This window comes from Lutjanus erythropterus, chromosome 3 (assembly GCF_056507025.1).
Source record: "Lutjanus erythropterus isolate fLutEry1 chromosome 3, fLutEry1.hap2, whole genome shotgun sequence".
Taxonomy (NCBI): domain Eukaryota; kingdom Metazoa; phylum Chordata; class Actinopteri; order Lutjaniformes; family Lutjanidae; genus Lutjanus; species Lutjanus erythropterus.
In genome coordinates, this window is record NC_139319.1 from 39,662,413 (window position 1) to 39,685,018 (window position 22,606).

Here is a 22,606-nt window from a genome sequence, read left to right on the forward strand (position 1 = left end):
GAAAGTAGTTCCTACATGAAACTGCTCACAGCAAGGTCTGTGGATTATCTTGAGTAACCAGGTCGTGATTTTTAGAAAGTGACACTGGTTTTGAATTTTTCAGATGTATTTTTATTGGCTGTTTGAGCGCCACAAGGTAAGTGCTATTTAGTCAGACATCTACATGGCTGATATCTACAAAAGTCTGCAACTCAAACCAAAACTATCTGGATGGATAAAAACCACTACAGGTTAGAGGGAAAGTATGATTTTATTTTGGGGTGAGCTGTTCTTTTAATATAATATATCAGCACTACACCTCCTGTTTATTTTCTTTTTCTTTTTCAATCTTTGTTGAGTTGAGAAGTAGAAATCATTTCTCACGTGTGACACCAATGAAAGACTATCCTCTCTTTCTTCATTCGACTCACTTTCGGGGTCCTGACCTTTCTCCGACACCATGCCTCGCTTGCTACTTGCACAACTTTTTTTTTTTTTTTTTTACCAAATACTTCACAATCTCCTTCACTGGTGAAACCACCTGCAACTAAAATGTGTTATATACCACAAGAAAAGTGCAGCACAATAAAATAAAAATATATAGTTAAAAATCTATAGCCAACATATCCAGTTCTCATATATCTGTGTTATATAGTAAATTTGTGTACTCTGAAGATTAGAATATAACTTGAGCAATCAGGCATCACTACAGAACATAGTCAGCCATAGAAATTCAGTTCTTGCAAAAAGAGAAAACATGCGTAACATCTGTGTTCTCTGTAAAAGCTTAGAAATGAGTACAAAACAGAGTTGACTAATACCAAATTTGTGTTTCGATAAAAAAAGATCGAATTTCATGAGATGACAAACTAGACATAAACAGTGACGCTTCACTAAAATGAGATTGTTTCTTCTTGTCTTTCGTTTAGTTTGGCAAAAAAAAACAAACAAAAAAACAAAACAAAAAAAAAAAAACGCTGAGATGAAGAGAAGATATGAAAATGCTACATAAATATTCCGAGGGAGTCAGCGGCTCTTGAGATAATGTCATCGTAGCTGTGATAGGCCGCCGGCCCGCATCCTCACTATCTCGTCCAGTCTAGTGACCCTTTAGCTCATCTGTAGTTCAACCACAAGCAGCTGAAGAGAAGGTTTGTATGAGAAGCCTGCGCTTTAAAGGAGCACGGAGAGTGTGAGAGGCAGAGAGGAAACGTCTCTCACGGTAAATAAATCAACAGAAAACCCCGTGGCTGTTTTCTCTGAGACCAGTTTTCCAGTGTGACTTCAAATTTCATGCGGCCTCTCAGTTCCCTACACAGAATCAGGTGACCAGAATGTAAAAACAAAACCTTAAAAGACCGGGGGAGTCTTAACAGAGATGGTAAAAGGTTTAGTTTGTGCAGTTTTACAACACTCGGGTTGCAATCCAATCGTTTAATAAAATTGGATTTTGAGAAGAAATACTCGAGGTGGTTTCAGGTTCTGTTTTCAGCCTGGGAAACAACACAGGAGGAGCCAGTTATTCAGGATCTACGTGGCCTCAGATGACACTTCACGGCTTCTAAGGAGCCCTGTTTAGAGTACTGCACAGGTGATCAGGTGTGGAGACACCCAACACCCACCCAAGTCACCCTACATCTGCTGCAACTTTAATCTGTAGACCCACACACCCATCCCAAAATCTTAACACCTTTTTGCAGATGGAGAGGCCTTTCTTTTTGTGATAAGAACCAATTCATCTTTCATGAAATCCGTTCTCCTGCCTTTTGCACATAAAACTTTTTGTTAAAAAAATTCAAATAAAATTAAAAACAAAAAAAGGGCATTGAAAACGGAGACAAAATGAAAACACAGACATTAAACAGAAAAGGTGGCTGCCGCCCCTCTTTCTTCTTCCTGCCTGCCTGCCTGTCTGCTCTCAGGCCTCCGTCTTCTCTTTCTTTTTGTTCTTCTTCAGGAAGGACGGGGTGCGGAACTTCTTCTTCTTCTTGGTGTTGGGCGACTTGGAGGGCGAGCTCTCGGGGGACAGCGCCTCCTCGATTTTCTCGCCGGGGCGCACCGTGATCTCCACGCTCTCCACGCTGGTGGTCAGCTGGCTGACGCGCTTGGACAGCTCCTCGTCCACGTCGCCGTGGTTGTCTTTGCCGTTCATCAGGCCTGTGTGGTTCTCTGAGGGAGAGAGCAGGGAGACACAGGTTAGGTGAGGACACGAAACAAGAAAACGCAGGAAGGACATGTCACTTAATTCTGCAAGACACAGCCTGTTAACAGACAGCACCCACAAACAATGTGAATAACCAGATGGCTGCATGTTGACAATGAACATTTGTGCAAGTAAAGAATGTTCAAATGTGGACGAGTACAGACACTACGGTCTGTAGGTCAGAGGCTAAATCAAACTAAATGATGCAATAAATCAATCATGTTATTATTTTATGTATCTATTTGTATATTATTTATATATTGGTTGGCTGATATATCAATCGGCCGATTAATCGGTCAACCAACATGTATCGGTCGGCCAATTTATCCACCGGACACTGGCATGATATGGGCCTATTAAATATATTAATATCAATACATATGTTTACCATCATGCACTGATATGAAAATGTTTCTTTTTTATAGAACATAAAAAAAAAAAAAATGACAATTACGTTTGGGGCGATTTATTTTTAGCACAACGTGAAACATTTATGAGGAGAAGAGAAGCTCCTGGCAGGAATAAATGCTGAGAAGCTGCTTCTTGTTTCACAACCTGCTCTTAACCGACTGACAGTATTAAAATATTCAGAAGTTGACTGATGCTGAACAGCTATTTAGCTATTTAGTTTACTTTTTCATTTATTTATTCTTTATTTTCTCAGTGTTCTTTTCTACAATTGTTTGACATATATGGTGTGTGTTAAATGATTTAACATGTTAAATAAAATTTTGAATATTCTAGAATAAAGTTACAGCCCTCTGAGTACCTTTGAATAATCATATTGGTGCACAATCCATATAGAAAAGGTCTATTTTTATTAACATTCACTATATTGGCCTCCATATTGATTTTTTTCCGTATAAAATCGGTAACAGTATCAAAAATTCCATATTGGTTGGGCTCTAATATTATTATATTTGTAAAATACAAAAAAAACCCTTTCATGATGCAGTAAATATCATGTTGAGAAACACTTATCTCACTCAATAATCATTGTGAAGTTAAAAAATAAGACATAAATGTAATTATATATCATCTTTCTGCTCATTTGACACCAGTTTTGACCAATTTATCTTTTGGAAGTTTAAAAAAATCTTATCAGTATTTACACATTTATACAGTAGTTCATTTTAGTGGTTAATCTTTTGGGCTCTCCAGCATGAAATGGAACAGAATCGTTGTTTGTGGACAAAACGACAGAAACAGCTTGTAACACAGTGCAATATCAACTAATTCAGAAGGGCACAGCTAAGGCTCTATTTTGCAATATTTGTGAAAGAGAAAAATATTTTGAGTTGGATCAGCTCCAAAATTTAAGGGGTTCTTTCTTGGCCCGTGCTTCACCCTTCCACCAAGTTTCATAAAAACTGGGCCGGTATCTTTTTTCCATAATCCTGCAGAAGACGGACATATGGACAAACAAACAACACCGAACACATATCCTCCTTGGCAGAGGGAAAGAACAGGACATTCTACAGCCTTAAAAAAGCACACAAGGTTCTGTCAAATCCTCCCTTTTACTGACGCAAAAAAATAAAAAAATAATATTCACTTCAGTTAACCAAAGATGCCTTTTTTTTTTAATCAATGCTGTATTGGGCTGCACTATATTTTACAGGTGTTCATGTTATTGTGTCCACCTCCTGAATGTCTCACTGACCTCATGCAGTAAATGTGAGGCTTTGCTGTCCCTGCTGTACAGAACACACTAACACCATGTGAACTGTGCGCTGAACTTCCGCTTCCCACCGAGAGACACGCTGTCCCCGTGCTCTACATATTTCATAATATCCCTGCGTAAAACTCCAGTGACCTGATAGCCCAGAGAGCCCGTCCTCCTTTCACCTTAAATAAATGGGAGTGCTCTCGCTCCCTTAATGACTGTTCACGTAACAGGTCTGCTGGTGTCACGTCCCTTTCTCTGGGTTGGAAATGCAGGTTAGGAAAAGCAGGGCAGCGGCTTCATGTTACTAAAACATGAAGGGAGTGACGTCTTCTCCGCTCATTTTCATCTTAGCTCAAAAACGACATTAAGACGCAGCTCACACAACAATTGACCTGGTTTGAGGACAACAACTGGCTGACCTCACAGCGGAGGTGTCAGAAAATATGGGTCCCCTGAGCCAATGAGCTGTTGTGGGTTAATTATTACTCATTGTGCGGTTTGTACTGGAGGGAAGCTGACAGGAAGTCAATCCCACAGTGTCATTATTTACAACTCGTACACGGCGTGATGTGATCTTTGTCTCTCTTGGAGGTACACCAACTGGCTTCAAATGTCACACACAAGATTTTTATGTTAATAGAAACAGGACAGCAGGTCCATGTGGCAGCAAGAGGCAACAATTCAATACCCACAAATCATGTGATGCGACATCATAACACGCTCATGTTACTAACAGGCAGCTCAGAGATATTTTATGCCAAAGGCAAGAGAGGGGCTTCTTGTTTTCATGTGAACTCATCTGAACAACTGACCCCTATTTAGTCCCGCCCTTTTTCACTCTGTGCTCCAATGACAGTTGAGCAGCCTCGGTACCCTGGCTGAATTTCTCATTTCCTGTTTCCTGTGCCATGCTATGTGCTAGACTTGTCTATGTTGAAAAGAAAACTCCATTTTGAAGACGGGGGACCTTTAAAAGCAACATATGTTTATATTCTAAGTTAGCTAATGTTAGCGAAATGCTAGCAACCTAATTTACATCAATCATTATGCTAGTTAACGTCATGATAACATTAGCAATTCTTCCTCGCCCGATAATTAGCTGGCTAATCTACATAAATCATTAGCTAGCATTTTGCTAATAGTATCTAACTTAAGATATGACCCCTTATTCTGTTGGTAAACATTATTAGGTCTTTTTGTGGGTGGAGCTTCAGTGAATGAAAACCAATTCCCTTAACACATTTGCTAACACTAGCTAGCGAATTTTGTTGGCTTGTTTCTTAACATTGGCTGAAGAAAATACAAGTTTGACTGGCAGTGACAGCTGGTATGCAAATTAAACGTAAATTTTAAGGCATCTGATTCTAGCACCCAGCAACTAGTTTGTGCTTTAACTATCTAACTCTACAGTTCTACGTTAAACTCCTTTCACACATTATAAGTAAATATTTTCTTACACGTATAATGTGTGTACAAACAATAACTTTCCACACACTTTAAATTCTGAGAATAACATTTTAATTTCTAAGTTTACAAAGTGTTAGCAGGTGCGTTTTTGTTTCCACTCCTCATGCTAAGCTAGGCTAACCCATCTCCTGGCTCTATCATTGCTGTCCAGTAAAAACCACTTATCTCCAAAATGTTGACTTTTCAGGAGCTAAGAACAACAGCCATCTTTTCAGCTTTGTGGCAGTGCATTTTTCCAGCGGCTTTGTAAATCGTTTGTTTGGCTTAAGAAATGTCTCAATTCAGAAGGGAGCACTTGCTCCTTCATCTTCCTGTCGCTCACCGTATGTTTAACTATTCCTTTAAATTAAACCCAGAAGACAATAAACAATAAGCAAACATGGTCACTTTGAAAAGAATAAGGTGGATTTGATCTTTTTTTGCATTAAAGGAGACATACTATGCTCAATTTTGGGTTCATATTTTTATTTGGGGGTTATAATAGAATAGGTTTACAAGCTTTAATGTTCCTAAAACACATTATTTTTCTCATACCGGCCTTTTTTCCACCTCCTTTATTCACCCTCTGTCTGTAATACTCCCACCCAGTCTGCTCTGATTGGTCAGCTCCCTGCTCAGGGGAGCAAGCACTGCCCACTGGGATTCAGGTGCTCAGTGGTCACCTATCTTGATGTTGGGATAAGCCCCTTGTGACATCATAATGGGAGATAAATCGGACACGTTTTTTGCAAGGGGTAGCCAGCAACAAAGAGAGAAGATGGCAGTTTTTCATATTTTGGGAGACAACGGGGACACATTTTTTGTTGAAAAACAATGAAAAAGTGATTTTACATAATATATGACCTTTAAAAAAATTGGGGTTTGGTGGTCACCTCTTTAATTTGAAATACCCACAGATGAAGAAGAAGTCGAAGGTGACAGCATTGCTCTTGATGGTTTGTGAAATACCTGCAACCCGATTCTCATACATCGAAATGAACAGAAATCAATGTAAGATGAGAAATTAATCTGTGTATATCCTCATATGTATGAAATATAAATGTGTACTTTGAAAAGCAGGAGTATAAAATGAGCATGTGAGAGCTTTCAAGGTTTGCTTCATCACCTCTGGTGGGTAAAGACGAGTTTTCAAAACCAGCAGCAGACAGCAGTTTCATTGATTTAGACGGGCGAAACATGAAAAATCATGAGCGCAGCACAAAGTTACAGCACAGGTCAGTAGTTTAGACACTGCACACTGAGAACTTAGTCCATTAAATTTGCACTCTCATGCACACACACTCAAACACACATCAGATATTAAAGACACACAGCAAGGCAGTGAAGATCAATCTGAACAAGTCTCTGGGTGAGTGATACCTTCTTTAGCTGGAGTGCTTTGCGGGGACTGGGTGAGAGACAGAGACTGAGAGAGAGTGGAGCCGTCGTCGGAGGTTAGCTCGTGCTCTCCATCTGCAAGGAGGGTGGGGAGGGTCGAAGTGGGGTGGTGGGGGGTGAGGGATGGATGAGAGGATTGCAGGGTGGTGTAGAGGATTGAAGTAGTGGGATGACAGCAGGGGTGAGTGGGATGAGAGGTGGGTGGGATTTGGGATGAAGGGTCAGAAAGGGGGTGGGTTGAGGGAGTGGGAGCGGGGAGGGGGTGAGGGTGGGAGGGTTGAGAGATTAGTGGTAACACACACATGTTAGAATCAGGCCATGCACACAGCTGCTTTTCCACAAAATTTCCAAAATCCTTGTCTGTTGATGGTCAGGCCACGACTTGTTTGTTATCTGTTTCCTCCTGGTGGCTGAGCGTGCACTGCAGCATTTAGTGGAGCCTTACAGGGATAGTTTGGGTTTTCTGAAGTGGAGTATTTGAGGTGCTTATCCATAGTCAGTGTATTACCCACAGTAGATGGTGCTTGACATGCCTACAGTTTGGAAAAGCAGCAGAAGTACTAGTGTAGGAAGCAAAGAAATGTACTGCTATGAATGAATGAGTCAGCAACAAAACTTCTTTAAACCACTTAAGTCCACCTTAGAATCAGTATCAGTTTAAGTGTACGTAATATTTAGAATATTTTCCCAACTTTATCTTGTTGTCAGACGACCTTTTCTGACAGGAATCTCAAACCATTAAAATCCATCGACCCTCTCTTCAAAACTACCAAACTCCTTTGACAAAAACAGTAATTTTAGCTCACAGAACACACTAGTTGCTGGTCTGCCGCTGCTGTGATCTGTGACTTTGTTTTATCTGGAGACTCTGGTTAATCCAAGCGAACTCCACCAAAGTCACACAATAACGCAAACAAACTAACTGACTGAATCAGCAAAAGACAATCAAGTCCAGTGTTTTAGGACGTAAATTACAGTTTTTGCCAAAGGAGTCTGGTGGCTGTGGACAGAGTCATATAATGGTTTCAGTTTCATAAACTATTAACCTGAATTTCCTTGTGATGGGCGTGATGCCCCGACCAGTACATTAAGGGCTGCAGGTGGGAACATGCCAACACACAACTTGCTAAAAATAAAATAATTTATTAGCCCTTACTAACAGATTTTCAAATAAATGAGGGAGAAATATGCAAAAATCTCAATGAACTTTTAAATAGAGGAAAGAGATGAGTTAGGGGCCTTGTTAGTGTAGCCTATATATAACTTTACTATATTTTTATAATATTGTGTATTAAAAATTATGTTTGAATTAAAGCTCCTACAAGGAATTCATAACTGGTTATAAAAAAGCTTAAATACTGATACTGGTTGCTTCTATATAGTTAATCCTGATACCTGCCACCGGGCTGGATTCTCCTTAAAATCAAATGAAATGATTTACAGGTTTACATTTTGCCAGGAAAAGTTAGGTCAGCCAGTTAAAAAGAAGCAGGAGGAGATATTTCTTTAGATCATTTTAGTTTTGATGTTATATTTTGTGGTTACAGTGGAGGAAACAAGACTGTTTTTGGCTTCCAAAACCAACACGATATGAAAGTTCTTTGCAGTAGCTTTAATTTTTTGGTGTGTGTTGGTCTTCAGATAAGTAAGTTTTACAGATAAGTGCAATGCAAATAACTTTTTTGACTTTTACCAAAAAAAAGGAATAAATGATTGCAGTGTCCAAATTAATATTTCAGAACAATTTTGGTAAAAAAAAAAAAAAAAAAAAAAAAAAAAAAATCTACATAAGAAGTGAATATTTTTGTCTGATGTGATGCACAATACTGGAAATCAGTTTATTGTAATGAGCATTAATTTGTTCCTTTTATGTGGGATTTTAACAAACATTTGCTGTATCATGATACTCTACTGATACTGAAAAATGCTCTTTTTATAATATTGCTGAATTAACAGCATTTTAAACCAAAATCAGGGCTAAATATAAAGACTTTTAACGCTCTTCATATCCTTACTGTAATAAAGATAAGCTTTTTTCCCTATATTTCACATCCTTTCATCAGTTTTCTGTGGTTCCTGGCACTTACAGCATGAAAAGCTATTGGAGCTCTTTTTGTGTCTCTTACATGATTAAAAAACAGCTTTGAAAACATCTTTTGTAAGTACAGTAAATGTTACAGTGCAGCTCAGCATTAGTAGCCTCATTAGTTTTAAACGCTGATTAGTGTGAATGAATGACATTCCCATATCACTCTAACACATTAATTAGCACATTCAGGGTTACACATTCAGTTGGAGGAGCCGCTCCAGTCGTTCACAGCTTGTCCATGCACGGCATATATGTAGATCGTGGCTGTATAACAGCCTGGTCTGTGCTGTGAAAGAGCTCATCAGGTGTCACATGCATGAAGCGGAGTCTTGTGAAGTTTGCACAACACTTACAGTCGGTCGGGTTCAACTGCCAGCTGCAACTGTGTCAGTTTTTGACATTTAAAAAGACAGTTCATCCCAAATACAAAAAACATATTTTCCCTCTATCTGTGTAGTGTTGATTCGAGTTGCAAAGTTTTGTAGACGTCTGCTGTAGAGATGTCTGCCTCATCTCAAACATAATGGAACTAAACGGTAGCCTGTGGTGCTCAAAGCATCATTGAAAAATTCAACACTGGTGTTTCTTTCCAGAAATCATGACGAGATTACTCAAGATAATCCACAGACCTTGTTGTGAGCACTTTCCTGTAGGAACTACTTTCTTTCTTCTAGTAAGAAAATAGTTCCTAACTGAAGCTGCTCACCTCTAGTTCTGGTAGATTCTTCCATGGACAGAAAATAGTTCCTACATCAACCTGCAGTTACATTTTGCAATAACTGACATTAATAAATGGCTAATTGATCGTTAATTAAAATTTAGATTAAAAAAAGTTGCATATATTCTTCATGAGCCATTCATGAACACATTGTAAAGTTTTATAAACACCTGTTTCAACTTTGAATAGTGCATTGATGCACAACCATTTCTAATGTATTATAATCATCAGTTTTACAATAATGAGGCCTGAATGCTTCAAACTATAATACTGTAGGTAGCCCTGTAGTGTCTGTTTTGTTCGTGCAGGGCTCCACACTGATGTTAACAGAAATAAAAAAAGAATGTCCAGGTAGGCTTCAAAATACAGCCACAAAAACTACTTGACTGGGTTTGGGACACAAAACTAAACTGATTACTGGTTGTAAATAAGGTCATTCTTTGAGTCTGTTACTTATGTAAGTTCACTTACGTACATAATGCAAAGCAATGTATCACAACATAAGTGTGGGAAAGATTCCTATTTTCTTTTTATTTTGACATTTCTTTTCCTCACTTTCCTCACTTCCTTTCCTCTCCTTCCTGCAGTTTTTTCACTCCACACTTTGTGCACTCCTCATTTACCTGATTAAATTCACTTGTTCAGTTCCTTATTAAACCCTTTTTTAACAATTTTACTCACTCTTCAACAATTAATCATTCACTAATCAATTCTTAAATGAATCGCCAACTATTCTGATTGTCGATTAATTGTTTTGAGTAAATTTTTAATAAAAATATCCAAATTCTCAGATTTTAGCTTCTAAAATGTGAATATTTTCTGATTTCTTTAGTCCTCTTTTGGACATTATGAAACATTTGAGGATGTCAGCTTGGGCTGGCTTGACCATTTTATGACATTTTACAGACCAAACCACTTATCAATTAATAACTGATTCATTGAGAAAATAAACAGATTAATCGATGATTAAAACAATGGTTAGATGCAGCCTTACTGTTGACCTTTACATGGGAGTGTCATCTTGTTCCATTATATGCAAGAGAAGGCAGACATCTCTACGGCCGATAACTCCAAAGGTCTGCAACTCACACCAAAACTATTTATATGGATGAGAAGCACTACAGGTAAGAGGAAAAAATGTGCTTTGATTTTTGGGTGAACTGTCCCTTTAATGTTTAAAATAACCACACAAAATTAAAATACAGGGTGGGCTGGACATGACTAATCACAGAATAAACCTGTGTGTGTGTGTGTGTGTGTGTGTGTGTGTGTGTGTGTGTGTGTGTGTGTGTGTGTGTGTGTGTGTGTGTGTGTATAGCATATATCAGGCCATTACAGACGGTCTCCAGCTTGCATCCAGATTGGCCACCGGGGATTCATGGGGCTGTGGGGGCAACAGTGTCATAGCAACGGGCTCCACTCATGTGGCGGGTGTGAAGACCTGCTGTCTGTTCAGTCTGCCATCTTAGTCATACAGGGCCCTCATAAACGTGCGCACACACACACACGCACACACACACACACACACACACACACACACACACACACACACACACACACACACACACTGACACTTGCACTGTGTTTCACATGTACATAAGAGCATTTGCATGATCCTATAAACATGCAGAAACACATGTGCGTGCTGATGTACACACACACACACATACAAACACACACATTAATCTGGTCCAATGTGGCAGGACGGGGACTAGTAGACAACCCCCCCTTCACTATCTGTCCTCTATTGATTTTCCCCCTGCTTTTCTGAAAGGCAGCGGGACAGAGGGCTAATATGATTAGCATTGACTGACTGTCCTGTGTGTGAGGCTAACGCACATGAAGGCAGCAGTGGGGATGAGCCCTCATGTTAAAAGGTATATAGGTGTGTGTGTTTGCATGAGGTACCACAGGCTGCGTGTGAGAATATGTGTGTCCACTGGGATTGCTGCTAAGGCGACAGCGTGACAGATCCTGGATTACATGGATGTTTGTTAACGACAAGACCGCAGAGAGAGCGCCGAACAAACTCAAGTTGTACAGTAATCAATCTGAAAGTCCAGATTTGAGCAGGAGATTTGCAAGTTTTAAGAAACCCTGATTTGGTTCGAGCTCAGTTTGAAATCTGCTCCAGCTGTTTTAGCTGATTCTGAGCGCTTGAAAATGTCAGCTGGTGCTTGTTAACAATTTTTACAGGTTTCAGCAGGAGATGTCCGCGTCTCGCTGTTAGGGTCTTGTCCTTTCTGCAGTTGAAAGTCTTTTTAGTTGATTGAAAAAGCAGCACAGTCGGAGGGAGCCTGACACGAGCTCAAAGGTGGAATCTACTGGATGGAGACCTCCAGGTCAAAGTTTACTCTCAGTGCGTGTCGGGGACATAAACTAGAGCTGAACGCATGCTGAATTTTTGAGGTTAATATCTGGGAAGTTTCCCCTCTCCTGTAGTGCTATTTATCCATTTAGATAGATTTTACGTGTTTTTATGTGCCATAGAGATATTTGTCTTCTGTTCAATATAATGGGACTAAATGGCACTTAAATCACCAATACATATAATACATTTGAAAAATTCAAACCCAGTGTCTCTTTACAAAAATCATGACCCCATTACTCAAGATAATCCACAAGACCTTGTTGCGAGCAGATTTATGTAGGAACTACTTTCTCTCTGCAGTAGAATCTACTAAAACTACTTTTATTTCTACTAGACAGAAAGTAGTTCCTACATGAAACCGTTTTGCATCACAAGCCAAGTGCCATTTAGTCCCATTACACTGGAAAGAAGGCAGACACCTCTTTATCCGATATCTGCAAAACTCTGCAACTAACACCAAAAAAAGTAGATTGATTAACAGCACTACTGATTTTGGGGCGAGGTGTCCCTTCAAAGAGTAGTGATTTAGACACTATGCAGGGAGTTTTATATCTTATGGTTGGACAATGTATTTTATTTTAAAAGAAAAAAATCAAGTATTATAAATAACTAAATTCAAACTCAAACAATAAACAAGATAACCCATAAAAATTCTACACAAGGGTTAACATGAAGCAGCAACAACATAGTTATCCCACTTGTTACATGGCTACTCACTAAAAAACAACAATTTGACACAAAACATGGGTTTAAACTTTATTCTACTGATTTAAAAATGATCTTATTGCTTCCATCAAGTTGTTTCAGCAGAAGCTCTGTTAACTTTCGCTTTTCATTTTACGTGTACATAAATATGGTAGTTTGAGCTTGTCTATGTTGAAAGACATATTTTGAAGATGATCATATATTATTATGTCATATAGCCAGCTATGGTTGATGTAGCTTAACTAGCTAGTCAGCTAGCATTTTGTATCCGGTCTGATACAAACTGCTCACCCAAATCTGTGTGCTTTCATACTTAACAGATTGATTATTGATTGATTGTTTTAAACCCCCTCCGTATTTTTTTTGCTAAACGAAGCTTCACAGATTGGTAGGACAGTTTGCTGCTCACACTGAGGGACACGTCTTTGGCTTTGAGCACAAGTCACTGAGTGTGTGTGTGTGTGTGTGTTTGTGTGTGTGTCAGTGTGTTCAGTCCATATGTCTCTCAGTGTGACTGGGCTCTTGTGGAGTCTGCAAGTTGAGCGTGAACGAGTTCAAGTCTGCACAGCTACGAACATTCATGAATTTACGGGCTGGTGTGTGTGAGTTTGAGTGCTTCTTTTAGCGTGCGCATTTATGAGTGTGTGTGTGTGTGTGTGTGTGTGTGTGTGTGTGTGTGTGTGTGTGTGTGTGTCGTACCGCTGAGGCCCAGTTGCCTCCTCTCCACGTTCTTGCGGTACTCCTCCATGTCCTGCTCTGACAGCTCACTGAAGGGGTTGGGAGGCAGGGGAGCCATCTGGTCCTCCTCTGTGGGCACGTATGGCTGGGGAGGAGACAGGGAGAGGGGTGAGCATGGGAGCACACACACACACACACACACACACACACACAGAGTCAGGGCCACATGCACACACTCAGAAATGCAAAAAACAAAGCGCACACACAATCATTCATTCCAACATAACTCAGGCTGCTCATATAAAGATAAAACTGTCGACCACATCACACAGAACTCATCTAACCACCAACTCTACAAGGAAAAATTAGTCTGCAAACCCCGACAGCTTTTTAATGGAGTGTAGAAAATAAAGACTCCGATTGTACGAGATGTGTATGGATGCAGTTTACACCAGAGGAACGGTCAGACTCACAATACAAGTCACACACATGCACACAAAATACACATTTTATAACACGTCCGTTTAGATTTCTGCGTGAGAGATGCGTCCTAAAAAACCATGATGCTCCGACACAACATGTCATACAAAGAATTCACACAACGGGTGCAACTTTACATAAAACTGGTGAAAACTGATTTAAAATTGGTGTCTGTCTTAAAGGGACAGTTGACCCTAAAACTTTCAGCACCACAGGCTGAATGCCATGTAGTCCTGTTATATTCAAGAGAAGGCAGACATCTCTACGGCCTGGATGACTACAAAACTCTGCACTACAGACCAGGGGGTAAACTATGCATTATTGATTTTAGGGTGAACTGTCCCTTTAAAGCACACCACTAAAAAAAGATACATGCAATGTCTTCTGTTCTAAAAGGACAAAAAAGTGTCAAATAAATCCACAGGAAAAAAAAAAAACACCACTGCAGACAGCAACAGTTAGAAAACACTTGTGAATATTTACCAGAACTTTTATCTGCACCGGATCCTTCAAGACAAACACCAGCCACAAAACCATCAGCATCAACATCTCTTTTTTAACCTTATTTTAATCTTCACTGTGTATTTATAAATGTCAGTCCCATCATTTCCTCTGATAACTGAGCACCACTGTCAACATACCAGTGGTTCTTTGAGCCTGCGTCAAATGTGCTCACTTGTCTCCACCTAGTGGTCATGAGGTGTCATTAAACAGGCTGTGCACGTACACAGACAGGTGTTTTCACTTGTGTGACTGATTAATGACTGTGCGGGTGTTTATAGACTGCGCTCGTGTGACATCTCCTTGTTTTGCTGCACCCGGCAGTTTACACCTCCATCATCCCTCTCAGCCGGTGTAGTTTAGTGGTCTCAGGTCGTTTCCAGCAGCGCTCCGCCAAACTGCAACCTGAGCAGACGGCTAATCGGCCAGAATAAATGAAAACGCCTTTGAGTTATTGCTCAGTAAACAAGCAATAAACAGGGAAATCTGTATTGTTGCTGGTCTTTCAGTGCAGCAGGGAGGCTGAGTGCTTCAACAGACTGTGTATCCTGCAATAAACCAGTGCAAACCCCCAAACACACATACAGGACTGCTTTTTGAGAATTGTTCTATTAACATCAGTATTCTCTCTTCTTTTAATGAATGCTCTGCATGCTTATAAATGATAAATGATGAATAACTTTGTAATTTAATCTTATATTCTGGTTTTTAGGGTGACTTTGTAACATCTGTCCAGGGACTACAGATGAAAAACGTCCCGTTGGCTAACTCCGGCACATTTATAGTAATGTTTATTAATGTGCATTTCCCTGTTAAATAAACCTATAAATAAATAAATACATAAAAATAGCAAGAAACAACCAGTTCTGCCCTGTCCGTTGATCAGCTGTTTATAACTGTCAGCATAAAGTTCAGGATGTTTTGAACCCTAAGAAATGTCAAACGGGCAAACAAAAAGAGATTTTCTGGATTGGAATGGAAATTTAAAGGAGAACATGCTGCCTGTAGTTTTACTGTGTGAGAAGACAGTATTCTAACTTGGCACATTTCCTTAATCTCTACTTAAACATATCATGGTCAGTTTATGATTTAGCCCAGTAATTATATGACATATTTCTCCTGTAAAAACAGGTAGAATTAGATGAAAACTCTCCATGAAAATCTGGTCTTGTGTTTTCTTCACATTTCTGTCACTTTCTATTAAAAGAAGATTATTCCTGGGGCCAGAGAACTTTTTTTCTGTAAGCTGGTAAAACAGTGTCTCTTTCAGCAGAATAAAAAAACTTTTGTCTGTTTGGCAATAACATCAGATCAATAAAATCAGTTTAAAGCAGCAGTCCCATAACTTTTCCTTTAAGGGACCTATTTTCTGTCATTGAGTTAACTGACAGCCCGTCACTAAGTGACATACTTTCAAGTAAATATGATGCATAGAAATGACATTAAAGAGCAAATGATGAACTATACTATTAACATATTCATAATATAATTAATAACTCCAGGAACTTGAGAGATTTGGATGAATTTTGAGCAGAGTTGTTACTAACTGCATCAGAGATGAGTTTTCCTGATTTTTAGGAAATTTTTATACAATTCTCTGTTGGTATATGTTTTATTTTAAACCATTATGCATATTTAATAGCATTCTTTTTTTGACATGTTCAGTGTTTTCATCTTTCTGATGCTTGGCGATTGTTGTATTCACTCTTTGCTTTTTTTTTAATAAACTGTACTTTCCTTTTTTAAAGCATCTTTAAAGTCTTTCTAGGCCTTTATTTGATAGAGACAGACCACGGTCACTGCAGAGGAGAGAGTAAAGGCCCTGTGGATGTATCTGGTGTTCAGGTCTTCACTGTGCCCTTATTCTTTGATGTTTTTAAAGTTTGTATCTTTAATATTAATCTAAATGTTAAAACTAAGAATTTAATTTAGTTTTCCTGGCTGAAATGGATGAATGTGTATGTTTAAAAAAATTAAATCAAGAATGCCTCCAAAACTCCTTTGAAGCTTTGGCAGTCCTTAGACTGGGTCAGGAACCAGTGGTTTAAAACAATCCACATGAATACAGGCATTTTTTTTTTTTTTTTTTCCTGAAAACATTTGTTTTCTTATTTCTTTGTCTAGCTGGCCAATAGATGACGTGAGACATTTTGCTCCACAGCTACAGTGAAGTTTGAAAGAAGGTCAAACACTTGCATCTTTCCAGACCTGCAGTCTGCCACCAGTTAATTTACTTTTTTTTTCTTAAGGTCCAGACATGAGAGAGTAAGTTCTCACCCGTCGCGGTTCATCAACAGGGATGCCTGCGAGGTGCTGAGAGCGCGGCCCTGACGTCATCACATCGAACCGGTTCTGCTCTCTGATCTGTGACAGGACAAAACACACAGTGATGTCATCAGGAAGCAGGAAGCGTTGACATGTAAACTACGGTCGAAACAGTCCAGGACTCAAATGTAAATGAAATGTTAAACACTGTACAGATGTGTTTAAATCATACGTTCATCCAGTCATCTTCCTTTGTTCTTTACTCCTGTTTTATTTCTGGTCATTCGTCTACTTATAATAAGTAAATAAAAACTGACAGTTGTTCCAGATGATGTTACAACTCTCATGCATTCATGCTGACTGAGAGAAAAGACTTCAACTCACTTTGTTCCTCTTCTCCAGCACCTCACTGGGGTCTGTGTTGAGAGGGACAAACTGATTGGGGTCCTCAATCCGGATCGGGGTTCCCGTCTCATCTGCCTTCATCCACTGTAAAAAGAAGGCAGGAAACAAGACTCATATGTAATAAATTGATTATTTATTCTAAAAAAGGATGTAGTTTTTACTACTATATATATAAGTAACACATTTATTATCTATAATTTCCAGTATCTCGTCTAAAAAGCATGGGTTACAAAAGAAAAAAAAAGTGTTTGAAAGATATGAGCATCCAATAGTTGATGAAAAGCTCTGTTGAGTTGCATTATGGGAACTGTGTAATCCATCTTTTTTAGGGACTTAAAGTCAGGGACACTAAATCACTGGAGACCTCTTTTAAAGTCTGATTCATTCTCAGTTACTAAGCTAAATGCCTCAAAGGTAAGAAACATCAACCAGTTCAAGTATATCTACTCAATATTTATTTCTTCACACTGTTATAGACATTTCATGATATTGGTTGTTGTTGTTTTTTTTTAAATTATATTTATATATACACCTACTTTTTCACTTGCTTGTACGTACATTATTTGAACTATCCTTGTCTGGGTTTGTGGTCCTTGTTTAGCTGTACATTTAGTTATATTGCAACTGTGTGTAACATTGAGTGCAACTTAAACCTGGAGCCAAATTCCTTGTATGTTTACAACATGATTCTGATGAAGTGCAACTGAACCAAAATCAGTGTAGTTCTCTCTTCAGCCAGTAGATGGTGACCTCGTATCAGGTTTTAACCACAGGGAAATGACACGTTATAACAAATGAGTTATAACACCAACTAAAAATTATCTGAATGACAAGTCAGACTGTGATGTACACCTTGTCACGTCATGTTTAACTTTATCATATAATCATCCATAATCACGTGTAAACAAGCATGTCATTAAACCCTTCAGTCATAAAGAATGTGATTGGAAAAGTACAGTTTAATCGATCTACTATCAAATAAAGATATTTTTATGAGCAATGTTATCTGATATTCAAGTATATTTGTTTAATATGTAGGACTCTGCATGTTTATATATTTCATAGGCTGTGTAATGCTGGCACAGAATATTCAATAAAGTGTTTCTGACACTTTTTACAGCACGTACCACCTCAGAAAAGACTGAGCTCTCCAAGTAGCACCTTGGCATCATTTAGTGTGACCAGGTACTATGGACACCTCACTGGTGGGTTATAACCAGCCACCGACACCACTTTATTTTCAACACAGCTGCTTTACATATTATAAATCAAATATTAGAAGAAAAAAAAAAGTTCCTGTTTGGAGGCACGACTGTAGTGTTTTTGACACATTTGTTTTCGGTCTCTTCATTGACCTCCACTTAATATCTTCACAGCATCACAGTTTAGCTCATAACCTCCAGTAATCATGTGACTATGCAGCAGGCTGATATGGAGACAAAAATATAGGACAGAAAAAACTCATTTTAAATGACATTTCAGTGATGTCATATGTATTTTCATTCAAAATTGTGTAGTATTTAAAAAAAAAAATATCACATTCCTCTGCTTAACACTAGAGGGAGTTTGCGTTCCACCAGTAAAATAGTTTGAGAATTTGGGCAATAAATTATTACATTTTAGTTTTTTGATTTGGGAAAATACTTTCACACTCCACTGAAACCCCATGCACGACAACAGTGATTCTGTCCAATGACTGTAGCTTTCCTGCAAATATGACCAGTCGCCGTAGCTTCCTGCTTATTCCACCAATAACAGCAGCCCACCACTCAAATGTCATACATGCACTGTTTTATTATTTATTTATTTACTTTGAATTTTTATCTTTTTCATTGTGTCATGAGTACTAATGAATAGCAGAACTTTTGTCATTTTTATTAAAGTATTAATGCTTTGTGCACTGCACTTGTATATTTTAGAATTTTGAGTTCGAGCTACAAAAAACATATGACTTCTTTCTAGAACATCCCTCAGGAACACGTCTCACTTCTTCATGTTTTGATAAGGTTACACAGAAAACACTCAGAACAGAGTCTGTTTTATTCTCCATGGAGCAAGTTGGCTCTGATTTTTGATGAATTCCCGGCAATTTTCTCCCACAACTTCATGACGAGTAAAATTGCAACGTGCATCAAAATATTTAGAAAAGCTTTGGTGAAATCTGACATTTAAGGCTGCAAAAATTCCAAAAAGAAATCCTGGAGGGACTGTTATATTTTCAAGAAGATATTAAGTTCAAATTCAAACATTCTCTAATCAGTATAAAACTTGAAATCTTTAAAGGGATAGTTCAGCCAAAAATGAAAATTCAGTCATCATCTACTCATTCTCATGCTGGTTGAAGCTCAGGTTTAGATTTGAAGGCCACAAAAGAATCTCCCAGACAATGGAAGTGAATGGTGACCAGTTTTCAAACATGAAAAATGTAAGGACTGCTTGTCCTGTGTAATCCAAGTCTCCTAAAGCCTCAACAAACCAAGGTGACAATAAAAATGTTATTTACACCATGTTTTTTTTAGCCTGAAGCCTCACTGTAGATCTTTAGCTTGGAGCCACATTCACCTTCACATGCACACTGTCTGAACTGGGTGTGTGTGTTGTGAGTGACAGTGAGCAAATGGCATGCTGGGGCTTTAGGGGACTTGGCTTACATCAGATGAGCAGCATGGAGGCATTTTACTTTTTTTTCCAGTTGTTTTTTCACATATGAAAACTGGTCACCGTTCACTTACATTGTTTGGGAGACTGAATTTTCATTTTTGGGGGAACTGTCCCTTTAATCCTTGTGTTTGCTGTCATGATTTTCACATGAACACACACACACACGCTGCTCACCGTGGTTGTCCGGCTGTTGTAGCGTTCCTCTCCGCCCTCCACGCTGACCTTGGTGTAGCTGTTGGGTGAGTTGAGCCAGCGCGTCTTCTCCCTCTGCTGCCGCTGCTGCAGGAACTTGAAGGGCAGCCGTGTGGCTCCTCCGTCCACATCGTCCGAGAACATAAACGCTGTGACCGTGGCGGGAATCTCCACGTCGCTCTTGTGCCTCGGCTTCTCTCGCATGATGGGGTGTCTGTAGGCATGACCCGTCCTGTAGCCCTGCAGCAGGGAGCAAGAACACACACACACACACACAAACACACACGCGTGCGGTCACAAAGAGCAATGACCAGGAAACAGTTTGCCAATTTTAAATCATGAGAGACTGAACTGAACCAAATGAGCATTTATTTTGTGGCGTTTCTTTCCTGTAACACTCGTTGAGCTGCCAGTTTCACATTTGGTCAAATGGAAAAGAAAGAAAGAAAGAAAGTGTTGTGACCACAAGGTTTCTGGCCGCACAGAAGACAGAGTCAGGGAGACATTTCCTGTCTGATCCTCTCTCTCTCTCTCCCTCCCTCCATCCATCTCCCTCCTCCCTCTCCTCTTTATCCTCATCTTTGCTTTTCTCTCACACTCCCATTTCCCCCTCTGTCTCTCTGTCGCTGAACTCTCACTTGATCCCAATGTCTTTTGGACATTTTTCCACACTTTGCTTGACAGTGAAGTTCCGTTTTGTCCTTTTCTATTCATCTCAGCTCCATGGTCAGAGTTGACCTTTCAACTTTCAGCCCAGAAACAGTCTGCTGGGCTGCTGTGCTCTCTTCCTGCAACATCCAGCCTCACAATCACACATTTTTGACTTGATTTGTGTACTGGAGAAAACTAGTTTATCATCTTCCCCCTCATTCTCATTGCTGCGTGGTTCCTGCACAGACACAAACACTTCGTTCATGAGGTGTAACAGAAGAGAGGGATGGCTGTGGGACACACAGAGATGAGATGTTCAGAGTCTCGACAGGCTGAGAGGTGGTGATTCGAAAGCAGAGAGAGCAGAGCAGAGAAGGAATGGCAGGCTGGGGGGGGGGGATGAACAGTGTGGGGTGTGACAGAGGGAGACAGACGATAAGACAGGCTCAGACAGAAAGGGAGCAAAGACATTTAACAAATCTCCCACACTTTTATGGTCATGAACACAGCAGCTCTTGTGGTGATGCAAATGATTTCATCTTCAAAACATCTCTTAAAATGCATTTCTCTCTTCCCTTAAATTTCTAATTGCGTCATTTAAAATGAATCTCTCCTTCCCTGATCTGTCAGTATTGTGCTTTCCAAATGATATTTGCCAGTTTAACAGCACCCAGTATTTCATTTCCTGTCGATACAGTTAAAGTTTTTGTCGAGAGGGTTCTTTTCTGACTCTGTTTATCCACACTGGCCACCACTGCCATTGGTAGTCAGCTACCCAGTCCTTCCCAGTTCTAAAAAAACAACCAACAGAAGGTTGTTTAACACAGCAAACGTAAAGCAATTATGATATGCTTATAAGATGTGTTGCTATTTCAACTGTTTATCAATTACTTTTAAGATAAGTAGGGAAAAATGGGCAGCCACTTCATTTGTTAGGGCAGGTCAAGCCTAAAAATCTCAAAAACATAAACAGGTTGTGACCAGGACTCCTCTTTCCATTCATGCCCAAGAAGACACAATGTGGACTGAAACAACCTTGGTAACCCCCTTTTGTCTAGTTGACCAGTTTGACTTCAGGAGCATCTTGCATTCACCTGGACTAATTTCCAAATGTGAGCACCCGGTCAATTTTTTTAGCTAATAATTGGAGCTGTTCAAACCATTTTGGAGTTTTTGAAAAGTTACAAAAAGACTCCTGCCCACTGTCTAACTTGCAACGTTAGACAGTGGGCAACGTTTCGGTACTAGACCTTCATCAGGCATGTTTTTGAGAGTTTCTGAGAAGTACAAGCTCCCAGACTAAAAGAGAGATGCCAGAAAGGAAAGAAAATATTTTCTGAGCTCATTTGTTGAAACACAACACACAGAAGTGCAGTAAAAAGTGAAGGTGAAGTGCTTACATAATGTCTCGTGATGTAATGAGCCTGAGGCCTGATGGCAACTTGATGTGTGTTCTTTTAAAACCAGTGTTTGTGTCAAATGTAGAAATCTTCCCGCTTTAATATCAGCGGACTCACCAGGTTATCCAGCATCCTCATCAGAGACTCAAACTCCAGTTCGCCAACTTTCCACTTGTACTGGCCACTCATGTTGACAGCAGCCGCCGAGGCCACAGCCGACACTCGTGATTTGTACTTCTCCGGGTCCAACACTATCAGGTTGTCCACGCCGCCGGCACTTGAGATGGCATTCACCTAAAATCACAAAGTAAGAACAGGGGGAGAAGCATGTGAGCCTCTGCTGACTGATGGCTCATGTAACACAAAACAGACAGACAGGCTGTCCTATCAGCGGACATCTGTGGCGTCAGATCATTCACCGAAAATGAGAATTACAAAGAGACAGGCTTCGTGACCACTTTCCATGAAGACGAAAGACATAATTTACCAAACCCTAAATGAGATACCCCTCAATCTTGAGCTACCACAGCACCGAGGAATATACAGCACATGGCATACAACAAACATGGTTGGGGGATTTATTTATAGAAATTAAGCTGGGCTTTGCAGGGATGGATTAATGTTTTCTTTTTGCTTGACCGGGGAGAGTCAATCAGGAGATTTGGTATTCCTCTTACAATGAGGGACACAACAACATCTCTAAAAATCCTCAGCTCAAGTGAACACAAAGACATGCATGACAGCAGAGAAACCTCACACAACTCTAACTTCAAGCATCGATACATCACAACATCT

General features: G+C 39.6%; 1 protein-coding gene across 1 annotated transcript in view; it reads right to left on the minus strand.

Annotated features, from left to right (window-relative positions):
• Nucleotides 1–410: 410 nt before the first annotated feature.
• The window catches only part of add3a (adducin 3 (gamma) a), a 69,717-nt gene continuing 47,521 nt past the window's right edge, over nucleotides 411–22,606 (minus strand). Inside the window, exons 9-16 of the mRNA XM_084716149.1 lie at nucleotides 21,929–22,105; nucleotides 19,743–20,000; nucleotides 16,887–16,991; nucleotides 16,515–16,601; nucleotides 14,220–14,243; nucleotides 13,278–13,401; nucleotides 6,678–6,770; nucleotides 411–2,148 (exon numbers count right to left, since the gene is read on the minus strand). Coding sequence (XP_084572275.1) covers nucleotides 1,898–2,148; nucleotides 6,678–6,770; nucleotides 13,278–13,401; nucleotides 14,220–14,243; nucleotides 16,515–16,601; nucleotides 16,887–16,991; nucleotides 19,743–20,000; nucleotides 21,929–22,105 — 1,119 coding nt within the window. The 3' untranslated portion in view covers nucleotides 411–1,897. The remainder of the gene's footprint in view (nucleotides 2,149–6,677; nucleotides 6,771–13,277; nucleotides 13,402–14,219; nucleotides 14,244–16,514; nucleotides 16,602–16,886; nucleotides 16,992–19,742; nucleotides 20,001–21,928; nucleotides 22,106–22,606) is intronic.